General features: G+C 43.6%; 1 protein-coding gene across 2 annotated transcripts; it reads left to right on the forward strand.

Annotated features, from left to right (window-relative positions):
- tmcc3 (transmembrane and coiled-coil domain family 3) lies at positions 1 to 25,287 on the forward strand. 2 transcript variants are annotated; one of them, XM_076111547.1, is made up of 5 exons: positions 1 to 143; positions 20,278 to 20,442; positions 20,825 to 21,609; positions 22,249 to 22,384; positions 22,929 to 25,287. In XM_076111547.1, exons 1-5 carry the CDS (start codon positions 99 to 101, stop codon positions 23,229 to 23,231), a joined length of 1,434 nt encoding a protein of 477 aa, XP_075967662.1. In that variant the 5' UTR covers positions 1 to 98; the 3' UTR covers positions 23,232 to 25,287. The 2 variants fall into 2 exon arrangements, with proteins under 2 accessions (XP_075967662.1, XP_075967663.1); XM_076111548.1 differs by lacking the exon at positions 1 to 143 and adding an exon at positions 9,350 to 9,643.
- The last annotated feature ends 651 nt before the right edge of the window (positions 25,288 to 25,938 follow it).

Genomic DNA, 25,938 nt, shown 5'->3' on the forward strand with positions numbered 1-25,938 from the left:
CCTACAACTTCAAAGGAGGCAGAGAGAGCTCTCTGGTGTGAGTCTTCTGAAGCCGCTGTGGCATGCGCTTTGACCTCAGGCCGTGAGGAAGAGGAGGCATGAGGAAGAACTACACCGCTATCCCGCTCATCTATGTGTCAGAGGTAGCGTTTTTGAGTTTTTCTGTCTGTTCGATGTGGTGGATAAGGGAATCACTTCTCTTTATGCAGCTCAAATGAAGTCAGTTGCAGAGTCACATGTAATCAGCAGCGTATTATTGCCCTCATGAACTCTGCATGAGTCACATGAGAAGCTGTGCAGTATGTGTGAGATAGACTTTATCACTTGTTTACCACTGAACTGTCCTCTGTTAGTTACCAAGATCTTTTTTGGGCTCGGCGTTCTTGGTATAGCTCACTATGATTATGAACTATAAAGATTGATTTTATATGGTTTGGTTCATTACAGCCTTGTTGATAAATTTGTTATTTTACGTTTGAGATGAGCAATTGTTTTTTTGACAGTTAGAGGTTGAGCCTGGCAAGTTTCACCACGTTTGTGTCAGTGTGAAGCATGTGATTGGCCTTTGCTGCTCGAGTAACATCTAAGGAATGTGTACAGCAAGCCATCGATCATGCAGAGCTTGCTTTCTTCTTCTCTGCCTTTCTCGCTTGTCCCTGAAGTTTCTCCGAGTGCTCCAGCAGGAGTTCATGTTAGTGGGCCTCCTGTCTTTATCTGTCTATCTCAGTCTCAGGCGCTCTCTTGTTATTGCACTCTGTGGCTAAATTTAGAGCCAATTCCTAGATGTTCGCTGTTCTTTGGGCTGCCCTTATTGTGCTGACGTTGTGGGTTTCTATGTGTGCCTCACTCAGCCAGTATATGCACAACAAAATGCCATCAAAATAATGTTCTGTAACCCCTCCAGTATAATGGGGCTTTTCCTGTCAAGCCAACACTGGCCTGTGCCAGTCCACAAACAAGGAAATAGTAGAAAGAAGCAGCTTTTTTTGTTTGTTTCTGCAGGAAAGTCCTGCAACAAGTCACAGTGTTGTCACAGTGTTTTCACAGCTTCTGCACCGCTGATGTGTTGTCAAAGCCTCCGTGCACAGTATATCTACAGAGCCTCAGAAATGCCCTCCAACTGTTAACTGTGGTCACTTCCATCCGTTTACCATGGTAACCATCGCAGTGTCTCAGACACTCAGCAATCAAAGACCTCGGTCGAAGCTTTTATTCCTCCTCTGTTGTCGCTCATTAAGCTGCGTGTCAACAGCACATTTCTCTGGCTACTATACCTCACTGAGTGTCTTGTGCCTTTATCCTCACACTCTCAAGCCCACTCTGAAACCAACACTTTAATTTAGGATTTTGTTTATGTTTCATTAACGTTTAAAGTGGTATTAGTTGTGCAAATTATACTTCACCAGTGTTGTCAAAAGGCCTGCATTTCCCACGTCTCTCCTTCCCCTTTTACATCCGTTACATGAAGTAAGATCTCAAATCAGCACAACTCTGTGGCACAAAACTAAAGAACAGCTTATTATTCATGATTAATTACAGCCGTCATGTGTAGAATTACTATTTTATCTGCAACACAAACAGCTCCTGCATCTCTGCATTGTGCTGTATTCACCTTTCTCTGCCCACGTAGAGGTTGTGATATAAGTCTGCTGACCCTGTGCACTATGCATTTCACTGTGCTGGACTGAAAACACATCCCACCCACTCTGGTTATGGAGCCATTAAAGTGAAGTGAAGCCAACATATTTACTGCACCTATATTCATCATACTTGTCTAATCAAAACAACAAACAAACAAATATTACCTTAATAATTTGAAAGAAGCTTTAATCACATACAGTGCAAAGATTCCAGAGAAGGCCGGTTTCACCAGAAATCACTTGTTGTGTTGAATCACAAGTGGCTGCAAATAGTTCAGTGGAAGTTCCCAAATTGAATTACCTAAATAGATTGTCAGTGTGTGTCAGTGAGGGTTAATGTAAAGATAGTGTGTGCTTCCCTTCGCTGTCTGTTTTTCCATCACAGTAATGATCTGTTAAGAGTATAAGGCTCCAAACAATTACTTTCATTAATTAGTGTTTTGATTATTGTCAGCCATGCTGGCAGAGTGGCTCCCGGGACGGTGATGCTTTGGTTCAGACTGAAATATCTCCACAACTGTTGGATGGGTTGCCTTTACATTTTGTAGAGACGGTCATGGTTTTTAGAGCTTTTTCAGGGAAAACTGCTGCCAGATTTGACCGAAAATGACTGTGTGAGAGCTGTGAGAGGGAACCAAACCAGTAAAGTTAAAGACCGGACAGCAATGAGCTGAAACTCACTATACAGCTCTTTGTAAAGACAAAGGGAGCTGAAGATTCAGGTAAAAGTGACCGAATGTGATGTTCTATCTATCGAGATTGAGTTTACGATACAGTGTGTGTGTGTGTGTGTGTGTGTGTGTGTGTGTGTGTGTGTATGTGTGCGTGTGTGCGTGTGTGTGAGTGTGTTTGCTGTCATTAGAGTCTGGAAGAGAAGTCCAGAAAAGTAATCTCTTTCCTTGTATGTGAATAACATTATACCAGATAAGATTTATTCATAGTTGACTTGTTTGGTTAAATAAAAGTCAAACAGAGCAGTGTGTGTGTGTGTGTGTGTGTGTGTGTGTGCGCGTGCGTGCTCAGCCTCATTAACATATAACCTTGTCTGTGTCAGAAGCCTCTAGCTACCTGCTCTGAAGAGGAAAAACAGGCTCTGTACTGTAAATAAAGGTTTCGTCTTTTCTCTATCGTCATCTGTTTTCTCGGTGAAGTCAGCAGCAGAAATAAGAAATGTGATATTCTCGCTCTGTTCTTACTTTCATGCTGTCTCCTTGGCTTTAAGGTCACTCCGGTTGCAAGTTTATTAGCTCTAATTCCACAACATTACAATAAATCTGCTATCATTATGCTAAGCTAAGCTAATGGCTATAGCTTCATGTTTAACAGACAGTTATGAGAGTGGTATTGGTCCACTCCTCAACCGATTATTCTGTCGGTCAACTAATAATCGACTTATTGTTTCAGCATCAGAAGAGAGATTTCGCCATCAGCCATCCGACAGTATATGAACGTTGATGTTTAATCTGCTGAGTTATTTGATGACACATGTTGTCATATCCTTTTATCTCTCTGACCTCTTGCTTTAATGTCACACCTCCGTATCTTACAGCTACTTTAACTCTCTCTCTCTCCGCCTACATGTCACAGCAGCTGTCATTTACTCTATAAAAATACATTCATCCTCCAACAAGGTCTCGAACCACTCGGAGGAAGACAACGGGACATTAAATGTCATGAGCTGGTGGTGCAGTGTGGGCAGCGATGTGGGCGTGTAGCAGGGATGACACATGAAAGCGTGGCCCCGCACACTTTGAAAGTGTGACCCTTTAGATATTTATTTCAAACGGCGTCTGGCGCCCGTCAGAGAGGTTGCACTGTCCTTTATGAAAGTATTCGCACATTCTCGTGGTCAGATCAGCTCACGTTACAGTGTTTATGTCACTGGAATACATCAAAGTTTAGTTAAAACATGCTACAGGCAACAATCCATGATTACCAGGTACAAGTAAGTTACCTTGAGTAAAAGTATTAGCTGCAAAATGGCATGTATTAGAGTGTGCTTACTCTAAACTTCAGCTTTGCTGCTCTGGTTGCAGGTATAAACAATGCCTTTGTGCTTTAACTACAATGTTATACAGACAGTAGGGAGACACTGGTGAGAGGTGTCTGGGAGCAAATGCAATCCAAGGCTGCTCATGCATCAAGAACAAAGTGACAAGGAAACATCGAGAAGCTGCTTGTGGGTGAAGGCAGCAAAAAAAACGTTAAAAAAAGGCCAAACTGTGTGAAAGTAATGAGTGTCAGCATGAATTCCATCACTGTGTAGAACGAAAAACCCATGAGAAGCTGGTTGTTTGAGACCAAAGGTGGGGATCAAATTAGGTCCAGGATTTTAGAAACAGTGAGGTCAGGAGCCCCAAATAATTCTTCAAATATGGAGGGCCGGGCCCAGCTGTTTTTATTTCTATAATCCTGGCCCTAATTGGATTTTTCCCATTTTAACTATTCAGTTAACTGTTCAATTGTATTCACTGTGCATTTTATTTCCCGTCTTGTAGGTCTAGATGGAAGTTTCAGTTGGTTGCAATCTGCTACCTCGCCACTAGATGTCGCCAAATCGGACACACTAGACCTGTACATGAAGGAATGGGCCAAAACCTTTTTATATTCCCCGAAGTATGGAGTGGTATTGGCACCAATTTAACATGTAGCTGTAGCCTTTTATTCATATTTTTATTAATGTTGGCCTAAAAGTAGACAAATTAAAGTTTATTGAGGTTAAAAAACTACAATCAGCCAGTAAAATGCTCTTTATTTTGCAGATAGAGTACAGTTTTGTTGTAGTTTGGGCCTTCAAAACCCCCCGTCTCACTTCTGCCTATTCAGAAGACCACCTGTTTCATGTCCAGATATATGCCTCACTGTATTTCTGTCTTTAATAGTATCATAAGTGCCATTTACTGTCCACAACTATTGCATGCAATAAAACTGCATCAGGGTTTGTAAAAATAGTGTCCGTGTGATTAACCTCGATGGTACAGCATCCATCTGCTGCAGAGCCTCTATTCCAGGCAGCTTAAATTTATCATCAGAGTCTCCTAAAAAACCCCGCCAGCCCCTTTTCATTCCCTGCATTCCCATTCAAGTGCCCCATTGATTTAGTTCCCCTGCTATGCTGGGACAAAAGATACGGCTGGAAAGCAGGGAACCTTAGCCCTCCCTGAAGAAATGCTTTCATAGAGGCTGAAAAGACTGTGAGGAGGAGGAGCGACGCTTCGTCTGTTCATTTGTTGGAAAGAGAGAGTTGCTTTTAATGCAGAGGTTACAAAGAGAGGAGAGCTAGTGGAAAACTCTGGAGCCGGTTGCTCTTTATCGATTCAAACTCAGCCTAGTTATCAGAAAAGTACTTCACGTTAAGTGAAGATTTACGTATCATTAAAGTAATTCGCGATGTACCATACAAACTACTTCCACTAATTATTTACTCAGGTGTAACTACCGAGCTACCTGAGCTAAATGAGAAAGCTTATAGTCAGGAGTAAATTAAGTTAATACAGTAATGTGTTCGACACGTGACACTATACCTCCAATTACAAAACGTTATGCCAATTATACTAGCTAAATCAGATCAAATATTTCTCTCTCCTTCTAAATTACATGAATACTGCTGACTTTTACTTCTCCGTATACACATAAAGTCACACTTATGCAGGTAAGCCCACAAGTTAGCAACTACCGGAAGAATTTGAGGCATGTAGTCGGTAAAGAGAAGTGGGTGGAGACCAAAAACAGAGCAAAAAAAGGGTGCTTACATTCATCCGGTGGGCAGAAACATGACTCCAAATGAATGCTAATCTTGCTCCGTATCTGCTAGATGTATAAGTAAGCAACTGTTTGCGAACAACTTGTCGTGTTCACAGCTTGTTTCCTTGAATCAGTGAATCAGTAGTTTGAAACTAAGTAGACGTGACCTCTTGGGAAGGACTCATGTCTACATTTCATACAGACTTGTTATCATGGCTGATCCTGAGTGTGTCAGACTGAGTCCGCTCTGCTGATTAATTCTGCCCGGTGATATATGAGGATGCTCAGGCTGATCAATCACTGTCATCTCTACCAAACGGGCAGCCACCGCAGCAGAAAACCCTCCTGCTCTCGACACCCTTTCTGTTGCAACATATTTGTGTGCGAGTGAGGATCATTACTCGTCCACTAGTGAGCCTAATGGGCCTTATCAGCATCAATAGCACACGGTGAAAAGAACATTTAGGGTCGTAGAAACTAGCCTTGCTGACAAATCCATCTTCTTTGGCAGAGATAGATCCAGAGGCATTACATGATATTTAAGTCAGGGTGACATAGGTGATGTGCTCTGTTTGATTGAAGCAAGGCTGCAGAGTTATAACGCTATAAAGGTCCAAGCAATAAGTGAAAGAACTGTGGGAGATGTAGCCATGAGGTGAGAGAGACAGGCAGGGAAGGAGACGGGTTGTGAAAGAAAATGTAATTGCTGGCACTAAGGCATTGACATAATAAAAGGCTGACAGCTTTAATAAAAAGAGAGATATTTGCGGACAGGTTACTCACAGCCATAATGAAAGAAGGGATGTTATTTAGTGGCATAACCTCACTGCTCCTGTTACTGAGCCCAAAGTCATGTGCATGTGCATGTGCAAGCGTCTCGCTGTTCAATTGATTCTGCCTTCGCCCTGCATGGCGCTAAGGATGGAAGACGAGTTTTACATACAGATGCACACAGCAGTGGGTCGCAGCTTTTTGTGCTCATCTGGATGTAGACACATTCCCAAATGACAACATTAAAAACACATTAGAGCGTCTATGCGACAGTGATCTCAGCCAGACATTAGGCAGGAGACGTAACTGTGAAATGTGAAAGATCTTAATGTAATTCTCGGCGCGTAATTTCCTTTTTTTCCCCACGGCGCTCTGATATCTTATAATTTACTTGTAGTACACATTAATTCCCTGTCTGTGTAATGGATAAAGATGAATGCAAGATTAATGAAACATGATCTACTTGAGGTGTAATCTCATCCACATAACATCAGTTGATTTGGTCTGTATCTGTTCAGTATGATGTACTGATTGTGTGTTGCAAGGAACAAAAGAAATGAGGAAGCAAAGACATTTCTTTTTACCGACAGACGTCTGAACACAGTCTGCTCTGGAGAGTTCCCCTTCCTGTCTGGCTCAGCTAAGACGCAGCAATAACCGGGCCGGATTAAGACAGCTGTTTGTCAATTAGCTCTCACTTTCTTTTCTCACACATATTAAATGAAGTCAGGTTTACTGTCAGTGAGAAATAGGAACTGTTAGCGGGATTGACGTCAGTTTTACTGGCATACATCCTCCAAATATGTAAATTGGGTGGACTAAATGTTGGAAACATTAATGTGTGCAGTCCAATACAAGAGAACAAGTATATATGTATGAAATGTACCATAGAGCAACTAAGGCAGAAGACTCAACAAAAAAGAGAACATCTTAAGTAATTCCAGGTTGTTGCGTTATATTTCATCATACACGTGTTTCTATTTCTCTGGTGCTGCAGTTGCACTGAAGTCAGTTATACTGGTAGAGAAGTAATAATAAGACATGAGTCATGCAGCATCATTTTAAAGCTGCCCCAAGAACCCCAACAGAATTATCTGAGGCCCCCTTCCCACCAGAAAGTTCTGACCCCGGTAACCTAAGCCTTGTAGAAACCCACCAGAACATCCTGCACCACCCCTAACTTAAACATTCCAGAACCCTGACAGAATGTCCCCCAACAACGTTCCCAAATTCCACTGGAACATTCCAATTCCATTCACCTAAACATCCCAACGTCTCAGAATCCCTTCAGAATGTTCCCAACTCCGTCAAACATTCCAGAGCCCCCTCTTCTCCCGAAACAACCCAGAGCCCCACGTACACTCTCCTGACCAGTGACAGTGTGTGTGTTATGGAAGTCAGGCTGATGTCACTGCTGAGATGGAGACAGGAAACGCTGCAGAAAGTCCATAAAGAACACAAACAATGGCATCTTGTGATCAACAGAGTGGATTTTTATGTGCGCACGCAAAAGCTTCAGTCCTTGACCGACACATGGATTTTATGTCATATTCAAACCATGAAATCTAGATCAGAAATGCTGTGCACCATCTCTCTTTTTGGCAGATAGTTGGATTTTGATCTCTATATTGCACTTATTAAATATCAGATGGGGGGGGGGGGGGGGGGGGACATTTAGATGAAGAATTGGAACTGCATGCACGTCAGCGTGTGTGTGTGTGTGTGACAGAATTCTTTATTTCCTTGCAATGCAGGGAAATAGAATAGTCTTAAAGTGGACTTTTGTAGCGGTTTTACAGCCTCACAGGAGTCGTGCAGTGCTGAAATACCCATTAGGGATCTGCTCTTAATGGCATTTACATAACGGTTGTTTTCTGTGAGCCCACAGCCAATACCCTCTGTGGATCAAATCAATGCTAAAGTACAAAGAGAGCACCAATCTGGATCTAAATAAATGTCACATTTAACTCCCTGCCTGCTACCTCTCTTTCACACACGCATAAGCGTGGATGTAATAAATCAATACCCAGGGGAAATGGACTGGAAGTGTATTAGGTTATTTAGGATTGATCATAACGGAAAGATTTGTCGTGGATCCATCCCAGAGCTATGCAACGATCTTTCCTAAATACGCACACACGCACTCACAGAACCGATGTGATTGAATCAGCCTGGATCGGATTCAACTTTCAATAACGGAGCTCTGGCCCTGCAGGCGGCCTCGGTGCCGGGTGCTTATTCTCTGCCCTGCAGGCTGAATCACCCGGCCTCAGAGTGTCCGACTTGTCAGCACACACACTTGTCACGGTGATTAAAAGATGGCTGACTCAGAAAGTGGGCTTCAGGTCGACGCGTGCACGAGAGGGGAGATAGTGATGAAGAACGACAAGAGGGTGAGACGGGGATGAAACACCTGTCGGTATGTCTTCCAATATACGGAGGAGTCCACTTATAGCGTGTGGATGAATACTTCATGTGAGCCCGGACAGTAAACTATCAGCGGGCCCATATCGCATGACCTGCTAATCATACTAATTGGTTTCTTTATCAGTAATGCCAGAGTAGAGCTGCTCTGCCCTTAAATCATTCATGAGTCTCTCCCCAGACCTTTGTTGGGTAATTCATCCGACCCTTCACTTCAGATATGTGTCCTGTTTATCTGTCAGCCATCGAAAGAATCATCAATGTGATTTTAATCCGCTGTAAACAAGATATCGAAGAAGTCTGCCTGTAATCGGTGAGGACAGTAGTAAAGAGTGTGTGTATGTTTGTATGTGTGTATGTATGCGTGTGTGTATGTACGTGTGTTTGTATGTATGTTTGTATGTGTGTGTGTGTGTGTGTATGTATGCGTGTGTGTATGTATGTGTGTGTGTGTGTGTGTATGTACGTGTGTATGTGTGTTTGTATGTGTGTGTGTGTATGTATGTACGTGTGTATATGTATGTGTATGTATGTGTGTGTGTGTCTATGTGTGTTTCATAGGGGGGTGAATGTGTGTTTGTTTGTGTGTGTGTGTGTGTGTGTATGTAAGTGTGTGTGTGTGTGTGTGTTCGTGTATGTACGTGTGTTTGCATGTTTGTGTGTGTGTGATTCATAGGGGGGTGTATTCGATATCCTCCGCAGCCCCTCCCAGTGTTGAAGCGGTGGGCGGGGCTTAATCACACATTGTCCTTCCCTGGCTCGCCCGGTTTAGAGGGATTACCGGCGTGCTGTGGAACGAACCACACCGTCGGTCGCCGCTTGTCGGTCGGTTTTTTTTCTTCCCTCACCGGCAGCGGTGGTGAGCCAGTAGGACGCCGTGATGACACGTGTTGTTGCACCGACGAAGCGAACGGACGACGGTCAACTTCACACCTGAGGACAAACAAAACAAAACAAAACGGGAGATCAAGTGTGAGCCTCGAGAGTATGTTCCGGAGCTCGTGCTGCTGTGGAGAAAAGTTCACCAGGAGTAGGGATACTCTCACACCAGTGACGTTAATATGGTAAATATATGGTTAATATGGCGCTTTGTACTACCAGCTAACCGTCATTAGAGGAGAAGTGGAGTTATCCTGCTTTCTGTTTCCTCCTAAAATCCTCTAACAGCTGACGCTCCATGCCCGACGAGTCCAGACACGTTTTGCTTTATTGTGTGAAGACGCCAACTTTCCATTACACATGCATGTACACATGCATGAATCTGCATTTTCCAATTCTTAGTTCACACAACCGTGTGCTACCAAAATGCACTGCGGTCTGAAGCTCTTATATCATGTTATATACGGCTGTGTGTCTGCACGTGCATCACATTGACAGATGTTATAATGGAGTTTGGTGGAGATGAGCCCAGCTTCTTGCAGACCGCCTGCAGACAGTGAACTTGCCACAAGTCATTTTGTGTCGAGGAGACCTTTTTTTGTGACCCAGACATCACGTGACTGCACAGCAGTATAAGCACCCACGGGCAAAGCAAGTTGATCCAGTCTGTCTGCAGGTGTTGAAATATGTTCTATTATGTCCTGTTATATGGAAACGGAAACAACAGGGGAGGTTGCTGTTTTTCCTCGAGGTGTGTTCAAGTTGTATCAAAGAGTAAGTGCTTGTGTCACTGTGTTATTCCTCCCAAAGGTTGAATAACATGTGTTATAACAGAGAACTGGTGGTCCTCTGACCCACTTGCAGGGGGGCTCACTACACCCTAGAGCTGCTTCTTGTTCACCTTTTATCTGACGAAGCTCAGGGGATACGTACGGAAGCGTCGACTGAGCATCCTTCAAGCGGCCGAGCCGCCCCCGGGGTGCAAACGTATTTTTCCTGCTGAGCAGCGATCTGGGTGCAGGATGAAGGAGCCTTGCCCAAGGGCACCTGAGTGGTAGTTGCTGTGGAAGCATTAGTCATTTTCCCCAAGAACATTTTCCAGACAGTAGCTGGAAAGTCTAGTGTTTGTAAGAGGAGAGGAGGGTCTGTTCGATGAAGTTGGAAGTAGCACTGAAAGCCTCAAATCGGGACGGAAACTTGTACGAAAGCTTACTTTCATCACACACGTTTTCTAACCTGCGCTGTTTACTCTGGTTGAACGGTTCATTTTCATCCGTGGACATGAAGAATGCACAGATGTGAAACTTGCTAACCGAGCAGCATTAAGGCTGCAAACAACCCATAATGCAACACTCTCTGTAGGAGCTGTCTGTGTTTTCAAAGGGAATATTTGAGGTTGTGAATACGCAGATGTTTGCTCCTGTGTCATCATATAATCGGGTCAAAATACAGTTAATCAGTAGGCTCAGCTTAAAGTTAAACCCTACTGTCCTCTTGTGTGTGTAATTAATGCACCAAGTAGCCTGTTCTCTAGCTACCATCAGATCACTTTCAAAGAGGAAGATTTGCTCCTCTGCAGGCTGAACTTTAGTGTGTTTGTGGAGGATGGGGGGGGGGGGGTGTTTCCTTCTCTGAGCTCCTGATAGTTTCCCCCTCTGGGCAGCAGATTCTTCTTCTTCTTCTTCTTCTTCTTCTTCTTTAGATTCATGTCCATAAGGAGGAGTTTTGGGACTGTTTGGACCAAAGAACACATTTAAAGGAGATATTGTGATTGTCTTTTACGATTATGGGATTAATCTAAAGAAAAAGAATCGACGGATCAGTCGGTTCGTTGCAGCTCCATAACTGCTGGCTGACATAACAAACACAAAACAAAGGAAGGAACCGACTCTGCCCGTCGCCTTTTATATTTAGTCTCCTGAAAGTGTTTCAGGGTGCGAACAGCCGGGAGCAGACGTCCTCTGAAGTCTCGTATATTTAATGAGCACTCTGTTCTCTTTATTTAATCATCGCCGCTCGCTGAAGTGTCTGCGCATTTTCCTCGTTGTGGCTTCTCAACTGTGAGATTTGTTTTTCGCTTTTAAACTGAACATTTTTGATAAACTTAAGATTGACATTTTACACCGTTTTCTGTCATTTAAATGAGCAAACAAGTCATAGATTAATTGATCAAAATATTCTCTAGCTTCTATATTATTTCTCTCGTTAGCTCAGTAGAACCGGCTTTTGTTCGGGGTCATTTTAAGACTTAAGATTTGAGAAGTAAAATGACATATTCTTTAAATTATCATAGATATATGGATAGAAATAGAGCATGCAAACACGATATAATATGTTCCTAGCCGTTGGCTGTTAATTGCACTCAACAGGTCCAAGCTTGTTTGATTTTGTGCTGTGTTTCTGTGGGATACAGGAAACCAGTTCTTGCAGTATGTTTTGATTTATGGGCAGCACACACACACACACACACACACACACACACACCCTCCATCAGCACCACAAATCACAGTGACGAGCTGAGCCGTGGCCTTTGTTTGACCATTGCGAGCGAGCAGAACGGGAGGAGTGGATGTCGTTGACTGATGCTCTTCGGCTCCCTTCATTGGTCATTCGCGCCGGAGTGCGAGTCCGCCTCTACTCAATGGCGTCTGTTGTCAGAGCAACCGATGGAATCTGTGTCGTATCGCGGACTAAATGAAGCTTCGATTTATTACCGAGCGAGGGAGGGGACGTGAGCGCTGGAGGAGGACAGAGGTGGATCTGTGAGATGTGAATTATTGAGACGTAGTTGCACGGGTTCATCTCTTCCTCTCAGTGCGTTTGGATTAGCGATGGAGTGGGCTAAGCTGACGGTGAATCAACACACACCAGCAGTGATGTGTGTGAGTAACACGGTGTGGATTAACCAACACACAAATACTCTGCCTATCAAAGGGATCCTGTGTTGGGCTAACACACACACACACACACACACTCGGCTGTTTAGCCCCTAGTCATATCATATAACGCTGATTCATCGCCTATTATTACACTCTGTGAGCAGATGTATTAAGCTCGCTGCCTAGATTTGGTTTAAGCCCTTTTTGCATTATATTCTTTAAACCACTCAACAGAACTGCCGCTGCACAATCATCACAACCTGCGATAATGCAAAGCGAAGTCATGAATATTAAAACGTACAGATGCAGGAATTAATTCATATGTGGGAATATGTGGCTCCGCAGCTCACGTTTCTACCCAGAAACCGTGCAACATTTAATCACTTAGACAACTCTCATGGCTGGTACATCGTTGAAGCCCAAAAGCCAAATATTTACTGCTTGCAGCTTCTAAATCTCTGAGGATTTGCTGTTTTATATCGTTGGAAATTTAATATCTTTGGGTTTTAACTGCTGGTCGGACAAAACAGGCATTTTAAAGGCGTCGCTTTAGCTCGTGAAAGGCAATCTTCAGTGTTTACCTGCGTTTTTCATACTAATCAATGTATCGGTTTATCAAAAACAATAGTTTGTTGCAGCCTTAATAACACATATACTCCAAATAAATGTGCTGTGTGTGAATGCGGGCTGCTTTGATTTGGTTATTGGATTAATGGATCAATCGTTGTGTCTTTTAAAAATGGCAGAACAGAGTGAGAACTGTCCATCACATCCCAAAACTAAAAGCGATGTCTTCAAATGTCTTCGGACAAAGAAAACAAACACGTCCTCACCTTTGTCTGGCTGATGGAAGGTCAATTAATCGACTAATTGTTTCAGTCAGAATCCAAAATACGTAAGAAATAGTTGCTGCCCTACACACACACACACACACACACACACACCTGCCAGTCTTCGTTATGTAACTCCCGATGTTTGCAAAGTGTGTTGACAGAAGGATGCAGCGTTATTCAAAATATTTCAGAGTTACTATCACGATAACTTGTAGTAGGAACGCCGGAGAAGTCGGAGCAGCGCTGTGTTATGAATAGAGGGGTTGAATGTAGACGAACTCTTTCCTCTGTTACAGTTGGCGTGTGTGTGCGTGTGTGTGTGTGTGTTTTGTTGGGGATATAACATGTTAGTATGTATGTTAAAAACATTTTCCGTATCCTTCATCCTCACTCTCATCGCTTTCCTTCTTTTATTTCCTCCCCCGGGCATTTTTAGAATGGGCGCAAGGGCTGCTGGGTAATCGTTGCTCTGGAAAGCGGCAGATTAAAATCTCAGATTACAAGAGGAGAGGACGGATTACAATTTTTTCTGTTGCATGTGGTTGTGTAAAGCAGGTCATATACAAACACACACACGTGGTTCAGATGCTGTAGAGATATTCTCCCGTCCTCTAGCTTGTGCAGTACACGTTTATATATATATATATTTATATATATGCGTGTTGGTTCTGTACATGTATCATCAAGTCATTATCTCATGCTAAGGCCCCCAGAGAGTAAATGGATTGCCAACATTTCATTGATTTCTAACTCGATATCCATTGAGACCGCTCTGTTTCCCGCTGCACTGTGATTTCCCAGTTTCTCTGGTTAACGGAGCATCGCAGCGGACAACATCACCCCACATAACGTTTATTTAGTCACAGCAAGACACTACTGATGTTAAATGATCCGTTGCATTCTGGGAAATGTTCCATATCGACATCTATTTAAAATGAAGTAAACGTCTCTCTAAATGTAGCGCTTTGTCGTTAAATATCACAAGCATCGTTCATCTAGAGACGTTAGTTAAATGACTACAAACAGACGACACCAGATTACTGAAAAGAAGCACAAAATGCAATCCAAAGCACATTCGAGACTCTCTTGGTCTACACTCATAGTCCTGTTTGTCATTTTTAATGTCTACTATTTTATTTACGTGACTGTCCTTCTGTAGATCTTTATTCTAAGCATTTGACACTCAAAGAACGCGCTGTTGTTCCACATGTTGGCGCACATAACACCTCGACCGACTCGTAGAAGAAGGTATTACTCTTCAGTCTGCTGCAGCCGTCTCTCTGCGGCCGTCTGAACTGATCACCGTTTAAATTTGCAGCGAGTGTACAGAGGAATGACTGAGGAGAGAAGGATATCTCCGTCGGGCTCTCGTCCCTCCATCTGTGGTTTGTTAATGAGGCTCTGGGGTCACGTCACTGTGACGACTTGACACTCTTTCATACTGTATGGACATCTCGGTCTAAGAGACTTCAGAGCTGCTTATCTCACAGCGCACACATTGCACAGAGGAGTGTTTATAAAGCACGGAGAAAAACGGAAAAATTCATCAAGTTACGTCATGGTGCTAAATGCTTCTCGGATGTCTTTCCGTTGATTCCTAACGTCTTCATCTCTATAACTTATTGCCGAGGTTAGTAGTCAAGTAGTTATGACACCTGATTAAAGTGCTTCAGAAGCAGGATCAAACATGATGGTGGAAGAAGTACTGTGGCGGTTAGAATCACAATGGCTGTTGATAACAAGACACTTAGTATTGAGATCCATGGAACGTGGAGTGTGCAGAGAGCAGCCTGTCCTGACTTGAAATTGGTTCAGTCCGTGCATCGACACAGTAATCAGACGTGAGCTGTCGACTTCCCCTCAGCCCCACCTTTGGTGTGTGTGTGTGTGTGTGTGTGTGTGTGTGTGTGTGTGTGTGTGTGTGTTACTGCAGACAGAACAAGGGTGTTGCAAAGGCGGAACAATACAAAGAGGTCCTTTGATCAAATGCTTTTTTTAAAAGTCCAACAGTGTGTGGATCTCTCCGTCTTTCACAGTTATGACGACGCAATATGTCCATGTATATATATAGCACTCCATGCTTCACAAATGTGAATATTTGATGTTTCTTTTTGTCCGCTATGATATTTAAATGTATATCTCTGGGTTACTTAAGGACTGTAGGTCCCACGTTGAGTGTTAGGAACTGGCAACAGGCATGTTTCACTACTTTGTGTCATTTGTTTAGCGCTAACATTCAATCAACGAATCAAGGAAGTAATCGTCCGATCAATCGAAAATAGTCGTTCGTTGCAGCCACAGTGAAGATGATATTCATATTGTTTCTGTTAGCATTATCAGTATGTGTTGACATTACTAGCTTTAATTATGTATTATACGCCGCTCATAATATGATCATGATACAATTCCACAGAACGTCAATAAACTACATTGAATTATCATTTAGTCAGCTTAGGACACCGTCTATCATTAGAATAATCTTTAATAACCAGTTTAATGATGATTTGCGTTCCATTTATTCCCTGGTTAATTCTCTGTTGCATCTCTGGAGCCCCACGGGGAGGTGGTGTGCATGTCTGCCAGCTCGTCCTCCCCACAGGAGGCTCCTCTTCTCAGGCCACAGAGTCACGGCCGATGGTCCCGACAGGAGGCGCTCCAGTCCAGTTCACATGAACCAAATGTCTCATTTCACCTTAAGCTGTCCTCTTCTTCTGTCTTCTTTCTGTCTCTGTACGTGATCTGAATACATTTTAGAAATGAGACGACATCCTGTCACCAAAACCAAGCCAGGTCTCTCACTTCTTTTCCTGTTAACGCAAATAATTTCCTAAACAGCGTATCTAATATTCATTATGCATTCAGACACAGAGGTCTCTTTTTGATTGCAGACTTCAAAATAGGCAGCTCCTCTGCTTACTTATTAAAAATCAAGTTATGAGCCCTAAAGTCACAGCAGTGGAAATGTAAAAGTTTAAGAAACAGCATTAGGGTAATGTGAAAATTACACGACGCAGTGCTTAGTGACCCACCGAGTACACGCGTTAATCCTGATGATGAACAGCTCAGTATAGATCCCCAGTTGTTTCATTTATTATTCATACTGTGTTTAATTTGTTGCAGAGGGAGTTTTCAGTCTGCACAAAACTCTCCTTTTGCAATTTAGCATTTCAGAGTTGTGCCCCACAGGTTGAATGTATTTAAATCAAAGTGCAGGTGCACTGGTTTGGTTAACCGGCACCTTATTCCGTGGCCGCGTTGATGCATTAGGCTCGGTGTACGAGCTTTTCTCTGGAGCCCCTCAGGAAGTACAGTCATCAATTACCAGGGATGCTCATCTGTGTTCTTCTCGTCTGTTGGAACAGAGTGGCCTTGGCAAACATAATAGGGTTTGCTAGATTAAGCCTTTCAAAACGTCATTATCTAAATTGTGGTCCGAGTACATCTCCATATTTGTCCAAAGAGCTGCTGTATAGTCCGTCCTGTTAGGGAAGGAAGCGATAATGGTGCCGGAGGAGAACTGATACCAAAGAAAATTGAACAGAACATCTATTTTTAGACAAGCTAGAGATGTAGCTGAAGGGAACCTTGGTCCAAAGTGAAATATCTCAACAACAATTTGATGGATTTTAATGTAATTTGGTACAAACATCCACGGGGCCCAGAGGATGAATCTCACTTACCTGACTTTCCCTTTAGCGCCAACACACGGTCAAAGTTTTTAATTTGTCCAATACTTTAGTTTATGACCAAATACCTGCAGAAAGAATGATATTCCCTTTGTGTTTGGTGCTAATGAGCAAAGGTTAGCATGCTGACACTAAACTAAGATGATGATCATGATCCCTGCTAAACATCAGGATGTTAGCATTGCTATTATTAGCATGTAGCTCGGAATTACAGCCTCACAGAGAAATGAGCATGTTTTTATGTTGAACTGGCTTCCTGTTATTGGCTTAAGAAGTCTGGTTTTAAACATCTCCTCCTCTAAATCTCTTGATCTCCCAGCCACATCATTTCCTCCTCTAATACTCAAACACACACCAGTTTAAATCAGCCGTTGCTAATCTGGTGTGCTGGTTCAGACTGTGTGTGGCTCCATGCTGGTTGAGAGCCAATAGACGGCTAATGTGCTATAATCTCTGTTACACTTTTTAAGCTCTCATTTGTCACAGAGAAGAAGTAAAGAATAATCTACTGCAAATACATTACTGGCTTAATGCCGTACTAATGCCAATAAGAAACAAATTCATGTGTTTATTTATGTATATATTTAATTGATTCATTCCTAGCACTAGCTCTGAGCAGCTTATTATACAAATAAACACTATATATCACAATTTCAAAGTAAAAGGATGACATTTAGATTTTCTTTTTTTTACTCTTTTTTTTTTTTTTTTTTGTCCAGTTCTCCAACTCCCTGTTCATTTTATTTTTAACAAGCCCACATTTTCCATTTCGGACCGGTGAGTTTGGTTATGTGTGAAGCCCTGGACACTGAATAATGTATGCACAGCACTTCACTCGGCTCGTATTCAGAGGGGATTTTACATTTTCTGTGAACAGCCTTGACTTGATGGATTAGTGTTGATTTGTTCTTTCGTCACTGGCGGACAGCTGCTGATTGGTTTTTGACAAAATAGCTGAGCGTCACCTCTGCGTTTCGCTCTGATCAGCTGACGGGGGGGAAGATCGAGTCGCTCACGAGGGACGACGGGTATCTGACTTGCGTCTACCTCTGGCTCGTGTTAGTGGAAAATAAAACTGATGGATTGGAGGCAGGAATAAAGAGCCTCGGACTCTCTCTGGGAGCAACAAAAGAAACGTTTCCAATGGCTATTTCCTGTGTTTGTGTCAGGCCGTACGTCTCCCCGTGGCAAGGTCCCTATACTCCCAACTCCCACTAATGAGATGCTGAGATGAGCGGTGCTTAGTGGGAGTTGGAGTAGCACTTGTTGGCCCACTCTCTCTCTCGCTCTCTCTCTTCCACACACCGTAAACAGCGTGAGCTTCCTCTCCCGTCTCTAATCTTAGATTTTGATTATAGAAAGCACACCGACGCAGATACTCGCACCAGATCTGCCTCATCGTGGGTCCTCTTCTTGTTGGAGTGTTTGCCTTCAAGTGATCATTATTTCCTTCATCAGTTAATCTGTAGATTATTTTTAGCCACACTAGCAGCATGGCTTCAGGAACGAGGTCAGTCGGTGCATCACTTTGGTCCAGTCTGAAGTATCTCAACATCTGCCAGATGTTGGTGACCTTTCTTTTAATGGTTTTGAGTGAGATGTCTCAACAACTATTGGATGAATTTCCATAAAATTTGGTACAAATGCTAACTTACCCTTCAGGATTGAGCCAAAGGCCGAGTAGTGACCTGATATCTGCATGTGCCCTTCAGAGACATATGGTGCCTCTGTGTCTTCACATGTAAATAATCCCAGCCGATGTGCGATACGTGTGTGCACTGCCGAGTGTGAGGCTCACACAGCCGCATGTTGACACTTGAATCTCCTGCAAACATGTGATTTACTTCCAGGCTGTTTGTGCGTGAGAGGCAGCAAAGGAGGATGTGAAAAAGCTGCTTGGTTTGTGCAAATGAAAGCGTCATTTGGTCACAAATGTAAACTATTCCAGGTTGTGTGTGTTTGTGAGTCCACAGCAGGGGGTTTAGTGTTCGCTACAATAGGAAGGTGACTCACTCACTAGTCTCGTGCACTAATCACCAGGCTGCAGCTGATTGACTTCACCAATCTGAATTATTTAATCATCCGTTCATTATTTTTTCTTTTCAACCTTTTACCGCCCACTGTTCCAGCCACAGGAACAAGAATATCGTGTCTCCGAGGCTCCTAACAGCAAATGTTCTGCATGTTTACCTCGATATTGACTGAATCGGCGTTTCTCAGCAGCACAGGTTTGTTCTGCTCGTGGCCGTCTGGTTGGACCGATGGACGTGTTGTGAGGGTGGAAGCCATCTGTACTCAGGAGTAGCGAGGAGAAGCACAGTGTTTAATTCAGAACAAAGGAATTACATGAATGACTTTATGTTAATAAAGTTAGTGACTGTTTGTTAATGTCGGACTATGATTCTCTGCTTGGGGGGGGGGTGACGGTTGCTGACTCTGCAGGACGTATCACAAAGCCACAGGACACAATTAAAGCGCCGTGTGTGTAAGAAAAAGACAAAAACAATACAGCCCAAAAAAAACGCCTTCAGGGTTCGTCAGCTGTTTGCTCATGTGTGTGCGTGTTTTAGAGCTTATGTGCACTTTGCTGCCGTAGCAACAAGAGTTACCACATACTAATATTTTAGGTTGCGTTGCGTAACCGTCTGCTTTTGTCAATAGTGGATTATCAGCCTCCACTCAGCTCTTCCTCCTCTTCAATCTAAACACAAGGATCCTCTCAAGACTGAACACTCAACTCTCCTCATCCTCTTGTTTGGCTGTTTTAAAGCTCTGCTCTCATCTTCTGTGAGTCTCGCCAAGAGACGAGGCAGGCCAGTTTAAGCAAGAGGTGGAAAGAAAAACGTGAAGCTCTTCTACGCGGCCTCATGAACACACCTGATGTTTTATATCAATGGGTTGATATTGTGCAGCAGGTTTGTGCCTGAAAGTCTGAATAGACGTCTGAGCAACGGCCGTCTTTTGTTTTTGTACCTTTTGATGAGATTTAATTTCCTCTCTAAAGTTGTTCAATGAGGCATTTTAAATCTCCACGGTCACAATAATAAAGAGCGTCAGATGATCTTTTGAAGCATTATTGATATCGGCTCCACTCAAGAAGACACTCTGATGACTAAATGTTGTAAACACAGAAATGACTCTTGTCAGTCAGATGGAAAAATGCTTCTTTCAGTCATTTTTTAAGCAGAAAATGTCGCCGTTCTCTAGTTTCAAGCTCTCAAATGAGATGATTTGCTGCGTTTCTTTGCCACATGTCACTTTGAACTGAATATTTCCAGGATATTAGACTGTTGGTCGAACAAAACGAGACATTTTAAGGCATCAACTTGTGGTCTGGACAACTATAAAAGAGTGTTTTATAGATTTTGTAGTTTCACTCCTAATAATTCCAATCCTTTTGTGTGTGTGTGTGTGTTTACAGGCGGAGCGCAGCGCTTGCGATGCCAACATCCTCAGCATCCCGGTGCCCATTCGCCGCGGCGGCTCAGAGTCCAACCTGGTGGACAGCATCGGGGATGACGGAGTCGGGCTGGATTTCACCAAAGGAGCGCTCGGCATCGACAGCCTGCAGCAGAAGGTCCTTAAGGTCAGAGGATTTACTGTGTTTTCACTCCGAGAGCCTCTGAACAAACATCACAAAGACCAAATCAAATAACTCCTCAGCTCAGTTTGATGGTGCTTTATAGAGCTGTTAAATGTCTTTATCCAATGATGAGCCAATTAGATTTCAGTTGATTTGATTTTCATTGTCCTTGTTGTCTCACTTTCATTGGATCGAAGTTTCTCATCATACTGAAACTTAATGAAGAGATTATTAACAACTAATGTAATCTATTCTATCCCAGTGAGTAATAAAAACAGAGTAGAACACTTTTGTTTGGAGTGAGTGCAAAGGAGTTACAAACAGTCCGAATGATAAAGAGGGGGTTGAATCGGCGCATCCTAAATAATTGTCGTTCTGCCTTCAGGTGACGGAGCAGATCAAGGTGGAGCAGGCAGCTCGGGACCAGAACGTCGCAGAGTACCTGAAGCTGGTGAACAACGCCGACAAGCAGCAGGTGGGACGAATTCGCCAGGTCTTCGAGAAGAAGAACCAGAAGTCAGCGCACACCATCGCCCGGCTGCAGAGGAAGCTGGAACAGTACCACCGACGCGTGAAGGACAGCGAGACCAACGGGAAACACAACCACAAGGATGGCAGCAGCAGCAAGGAGTCCGGGACTCACAGCAAAGAGGGAAGCCTGCGGGATGTCAGCGCCACCGGACGCCACCCGGCGCTGGATAAAGTGAAGACGATCGGGCCCGGCGTGTCGCTCTCGCCGCCGTTCTTCTTCAACAAGTCCCGGGAGTTCGCCAACCTCATCAGGAACAAGTTCGGCAGCGCCGACAACATCGCCCACCTCAAGAGCTCCATGGAGTCGGGGTCCGGGCTGCACGTGGACGGCGCCGCGAGGGGCCTGAGCGGGAGCGCCACCACGGTAGCCAAAGCGTCGAAGTACCAGAGCGACGACGAGTGCTCCACGGGGACGTCCGTGTCCGCAGACTCCAACGGGAACCCGGCCGGGGGCTCCGGGGCCGGATCCGGGGGTCCGGGGAGGTCGGACTCCAACGTGCGTCTGGGGGAGGTGCTGGACATGGTGCGCGAGATCAGGGAGGCTCAGGTGCAGCTGGCCGAGGACATGGAGACTCTGAACACACAGTTCAAACGAGACTACAGCTACTTCACACAGATGATGCAGGAGGAGAGATACAGGTGGGGATTACACACAAACCCAGTAGTGTCCTCTTAAAACGCATATAACAGAGGTCATCAATAAGTAGGTCAAGCTGCACTCTTGTTAGATTAGTAAACACGGATGTTTGAGGCTTTGCCCTCGTCACTGAGGGAGGAACAGTCTTTATAGTATGAAGTTAAATAATATAACTAACTGGTAGTGACGCAGTGTGTTTGTACATCTGTTGAACCTCAAAAGGCTTTTGACAGTTATTATAAGCTTCTGTAAACTAAAAATAGACACAAACCTCCAGACTGTTGCTAAGTTGTCCAAGGGCAAATGTTTTCAGCAGCTCAGTTGCTGTAGTAAGTAAATTGCTGTACTGTTACTCGCCCACACACACACACACACACACACATACTCAATTATGCATCGTTTGCTCACCGTCTCTCTCTATCGTTGGTGCTCTGCCTCCTCCTCCTCTGCATGTGTGTGTGTGTGTGTGTGTGTGTGTGTGTGTGTGTGTGTGTGTGTGTGTGTGTGTGTGTGTGTGTGTGTGTGTGTGTGTGTGTGTGTGTGTGTGTGTGTGTGTGTGTGTGTGTGTGTGTGTGTGTGTGTGTGTGTGTGTGTGTGTGTGTGTGTGTGTGTGTGTGTGTGTGTGTGCGCGTGCGTGTCAGGTATGAGCGGTTGGAGGACCAGTTAAATGACCTGACGGAGCTCCACCAGAATGAGACCAGTAACCTGAAGCAGGAGCTGGCCAGCATCGAGGAGAAGGTGGCCTACCAGGCCTACGAGAGGGCCAGGGACATCCAGGTACTTTGTGTTTTTGTACACAAACATATGAGAGCGAGTTATATAATACAACACAGACTCAAGTTCAACATTATTGAACGAGTACAGACATTTAACATCCGTAATATTTGAGTTAAAGATGGAGAGATGGTGACAATCTATTCATTGTTTAAAGGAATAGTTCACCCCAAAAACACTATAATAGTACATAGTACTCACCACTCTAGTCATTTATGACAGTTTAAGCAACAAAACATCGACTCCGTATCAAATTTACTACTTTAAACGTAGCGTTTAGTGTTCTGATCTTTTCTAACTGGTTGTACAATATTTTGTTTTCTTTTACCGTTTTGGGTATTTTGTCTTTTTTAAGAAGAAGACGGACGAGTCACACTGAGGTGCCTCCTGCATCTCCCATTCATTTCTTATAAGATACACAACTGCTGTTCATTTCTAATGCAGTTGATGTCAAATCTTATCTAATCCAGTTTCGCTGCCCTTCCCTTATGACTCATTGCTCTCCAGTATTTCCCTGATCTCAACCATATTGTGTATGCGCGTGCAGGAGGTGCTGGAGTCGTGTCAGACTCGCGTGTCAAAGCTGGAGCTCCAGCAACAGCAGCAGCAGACGGTGCAGGTGGAGAACACCGACGCCAAGGTGCTGCTGGGGAAGTGCATCAACATCATGCTGGCCATAGTCACCGTGATCTTGGTGTGCGTTTCCACAGCGGCCAAGTTCGCCGCCCCGCTGCTGCGCAGCCGCGTTCACCTGGCGCTCACCTGCGTGGGCGTGTCCGTGCTGGCGCTGCTGTGGAAGAACTGGGAACATTTGCAGAGCGCTTTGGAACGATTGCTCCTCTCGCACTGACTCGAGGGAGCGCGAAAGCAGACGACCAACCCTGAAGGGTCCAGGTTTTTGTCGAGTTTACATGTAGCCTTCTACACCAGCCCTTGTTGTGGGCTCCACGTGATTGGTTCATGGCTTTGTGCTTTGCATGTCTCAATGGGGTCCATGGAAAAGCCTTTCCCAGAATGCACCTCCACTGTCAACACACAAGCTGATATAAGTTATTACCGAGATCCACAACGTGCTGAAGGTGCAAACATATAAAACTTTTGACACAACGCTGACATAAAAGTATATCACTACAATCCAAAGTAACAACTAGAAGATGAATCAACTGGAATTAATCGGCCATATTATTGGCTTTAGGATTCCCCACCTGGATTCTGGATCGCAGCAACAACAAGACACTAAAATCTAAACAGAGGATTTGATCGGTGCGTGGAAATACAGCCGGTTATTTCCTGAAATAAAGGGACGTGTATCTGTTGAGGCCCCACCTCACCCCTCTGAACACTCTCACGGGCTGCATGTGGCCAGTCAAGCAGTCCTGAACACCGGCCAGCTGTGACAACACAAAGACACGTCCACCCGAAGGTTGATTTGTACTGTGTACTGATCTGTCCTGTATTTATGTCATGTTTATTCTCGTCTCATTTAAAACATTTTATAAGCTGTTGTTTTAAACTGTGGGTGTGTTTTGTGTGTGTCTGCTTCTTGTTTGTGTCTCCACCGTGTTCCACACAATGTTTGCTTTCTTGGAGAGAGTTTGGTGAACACTCACGTCTAGCTATGAAGCTAGAGCCAGGAGATGATTAGCTTAGCATAAAGGCTGGAAACGAGTTTAAACGGCTAGCCTGACTCAGTAATTAACATGTTATATATGTTATTTAAATACAACAATGTGTGCTGTTATGTGCATGCAGGACTGTTTCTTGGATAGAAGCATTGACTTTCTGTCACTGTTTTGCTCATTGGCAGATTTTGTTATCTTTGGACAGAACCAGGAGCTAAGCTAAGCTAAGCTAACCGTCCCCTGGTTCTACTCATTTAACTCTCTGTAAGAAAGCTTAAAACTATTCCTTTTTAAAGGAACTCTTTTAAACTGCCTCCTGTCTCGTTGTTGCTTTGGGGTTTTCGTCATGTAAACTCTGTTTCGTGTTTTTCGGGTAACGTATGAGTTGACGTGCAGCTTTAGCATCGACCAGCTAGCCTGTAAACTGTGAGGAAGGCCGACACGATTAGAGAAAAGCTCTAGCATGTTTTGGCTTTTTATTGAATTGCCTTTTTTTATTTTTCGAGGTGATCGGAACAAAATTAACTTTTGTGTAAAGCCTTCGATGTCGTGCTGCGTTCAGGTCCTGTGGGAATAGTCCTGACTTGAAAGGATTCCCACCTAATGAAGCTGCGGGGAGACCGTGATTGATTACCGCTACTACATTTCAATCGCACGTAATAATTCCCTTCAGCCTTTTCACACTAGACGGCTGAGAAGTGACTCATTGGAGATGAAGCTAGCACACTAACTCATGCCCTGCCATCAGATTTTAAGAAGTATGAATTGCAATGACTGAAATGTCGGTAACTTAGAAGAAGTGATGGCATAAACCCCTTAGCGACTATTTTTCCCACGTGACTTGAATGCACCATAACAGACTTCACAGAGGAAAGTGCACCATGTAGCGCTGTGCTCTGTAACCCTGCACACTGTGATGATCGGGGGGTGAACCGGGACTGAAGCCGTGTCAGTTTATTTTATTCTTTGTCTTCTGTTTGCGTCCCTTCTAAAGCCAAATATGGAGATTTTTAAGGCACAGACGCCTTTCTAAGTAACACTGAAATTGCTTTTTTTAAATATTTTTTTTTAGTTTTCTTACCATCGGTCTTTGGTGGTTTTCAAATTGGCTCAAAATCTTTGTATCTGCTCTTCAGGAGAGAAATGCACCTCCTCTCCAAAGCTGTACGTCCACGATGTATATTTTCATATTCCTGTCTCTGCTCTGTGCATTAGTTTCTGGTTATGGGGTTCCATGACGTTATCTTATTTTCAAATGAGAAAATAAATCAGATTTTGTTTAAAGATCGTTCCAGATGTTCTGTTTCCTACTTGTCCTTTTTTTTTATTCCCGACATCTCATCCATTATACATTAACCATCGGACTGTGTGACGTCAGGACCGAGATCAAACCACTCAGCATCTTAAGGAATTCATACATAAAAATGACTGAGTGGAAAAAAAACCTCTAAAGTATGTTCTTATAGTACTTGAAAGTAATATATAATATATTTGCTTTTCTTCTCAAGAGTTAGATGAGAAGATTGATATCACTAATCTACGGTCAGGAGACTTAACAACTTAGCTTAGCATAAACAGCTTAATTTAATGCAGGTGCATCTTGAAATACATGTCAGGTGGTTTTTGAATGATCTCCACTCTTGATTTGATTTGGGGAAAATGCTTTACCATCCCAGAAATATTTCAGATATGGAGATTATATGTGTTTTATGGAGATAGAATATTTTTACTCAGAGTCAGTATTTTGCTCCTCTTCTGTCCTCGTGCTCTTTGCTGTTTGTTTCTAAAACCTAGAGGAGACTGCCCCCTAGCTGTCAGGTGTGAGCAGTGTCTCCAAATCACACATAAATGTCTTAAAAGCTTTATTGGCATTTTCTATAGCAAAGCAGATAAAAGAGTACACAAACAAAAAGCAAAACAATTGTGATTATAATA

This window comes from Anarhichas minor, unplaced genomic scaffold, assembly GCF_050575085.1.
Source record: "Anarhichas minor isolate MPS153535 unplaced genomic scaffold, ASM5057508v1 ptg000045l, whole genome shotgun sequence".
Taxonomy (NCBI): Eukaryota; Metazoa; Chordata; class Actinopteri; order Perciformes; family Anarhichadidae; genus Anarhichas; species Anarhichas minor.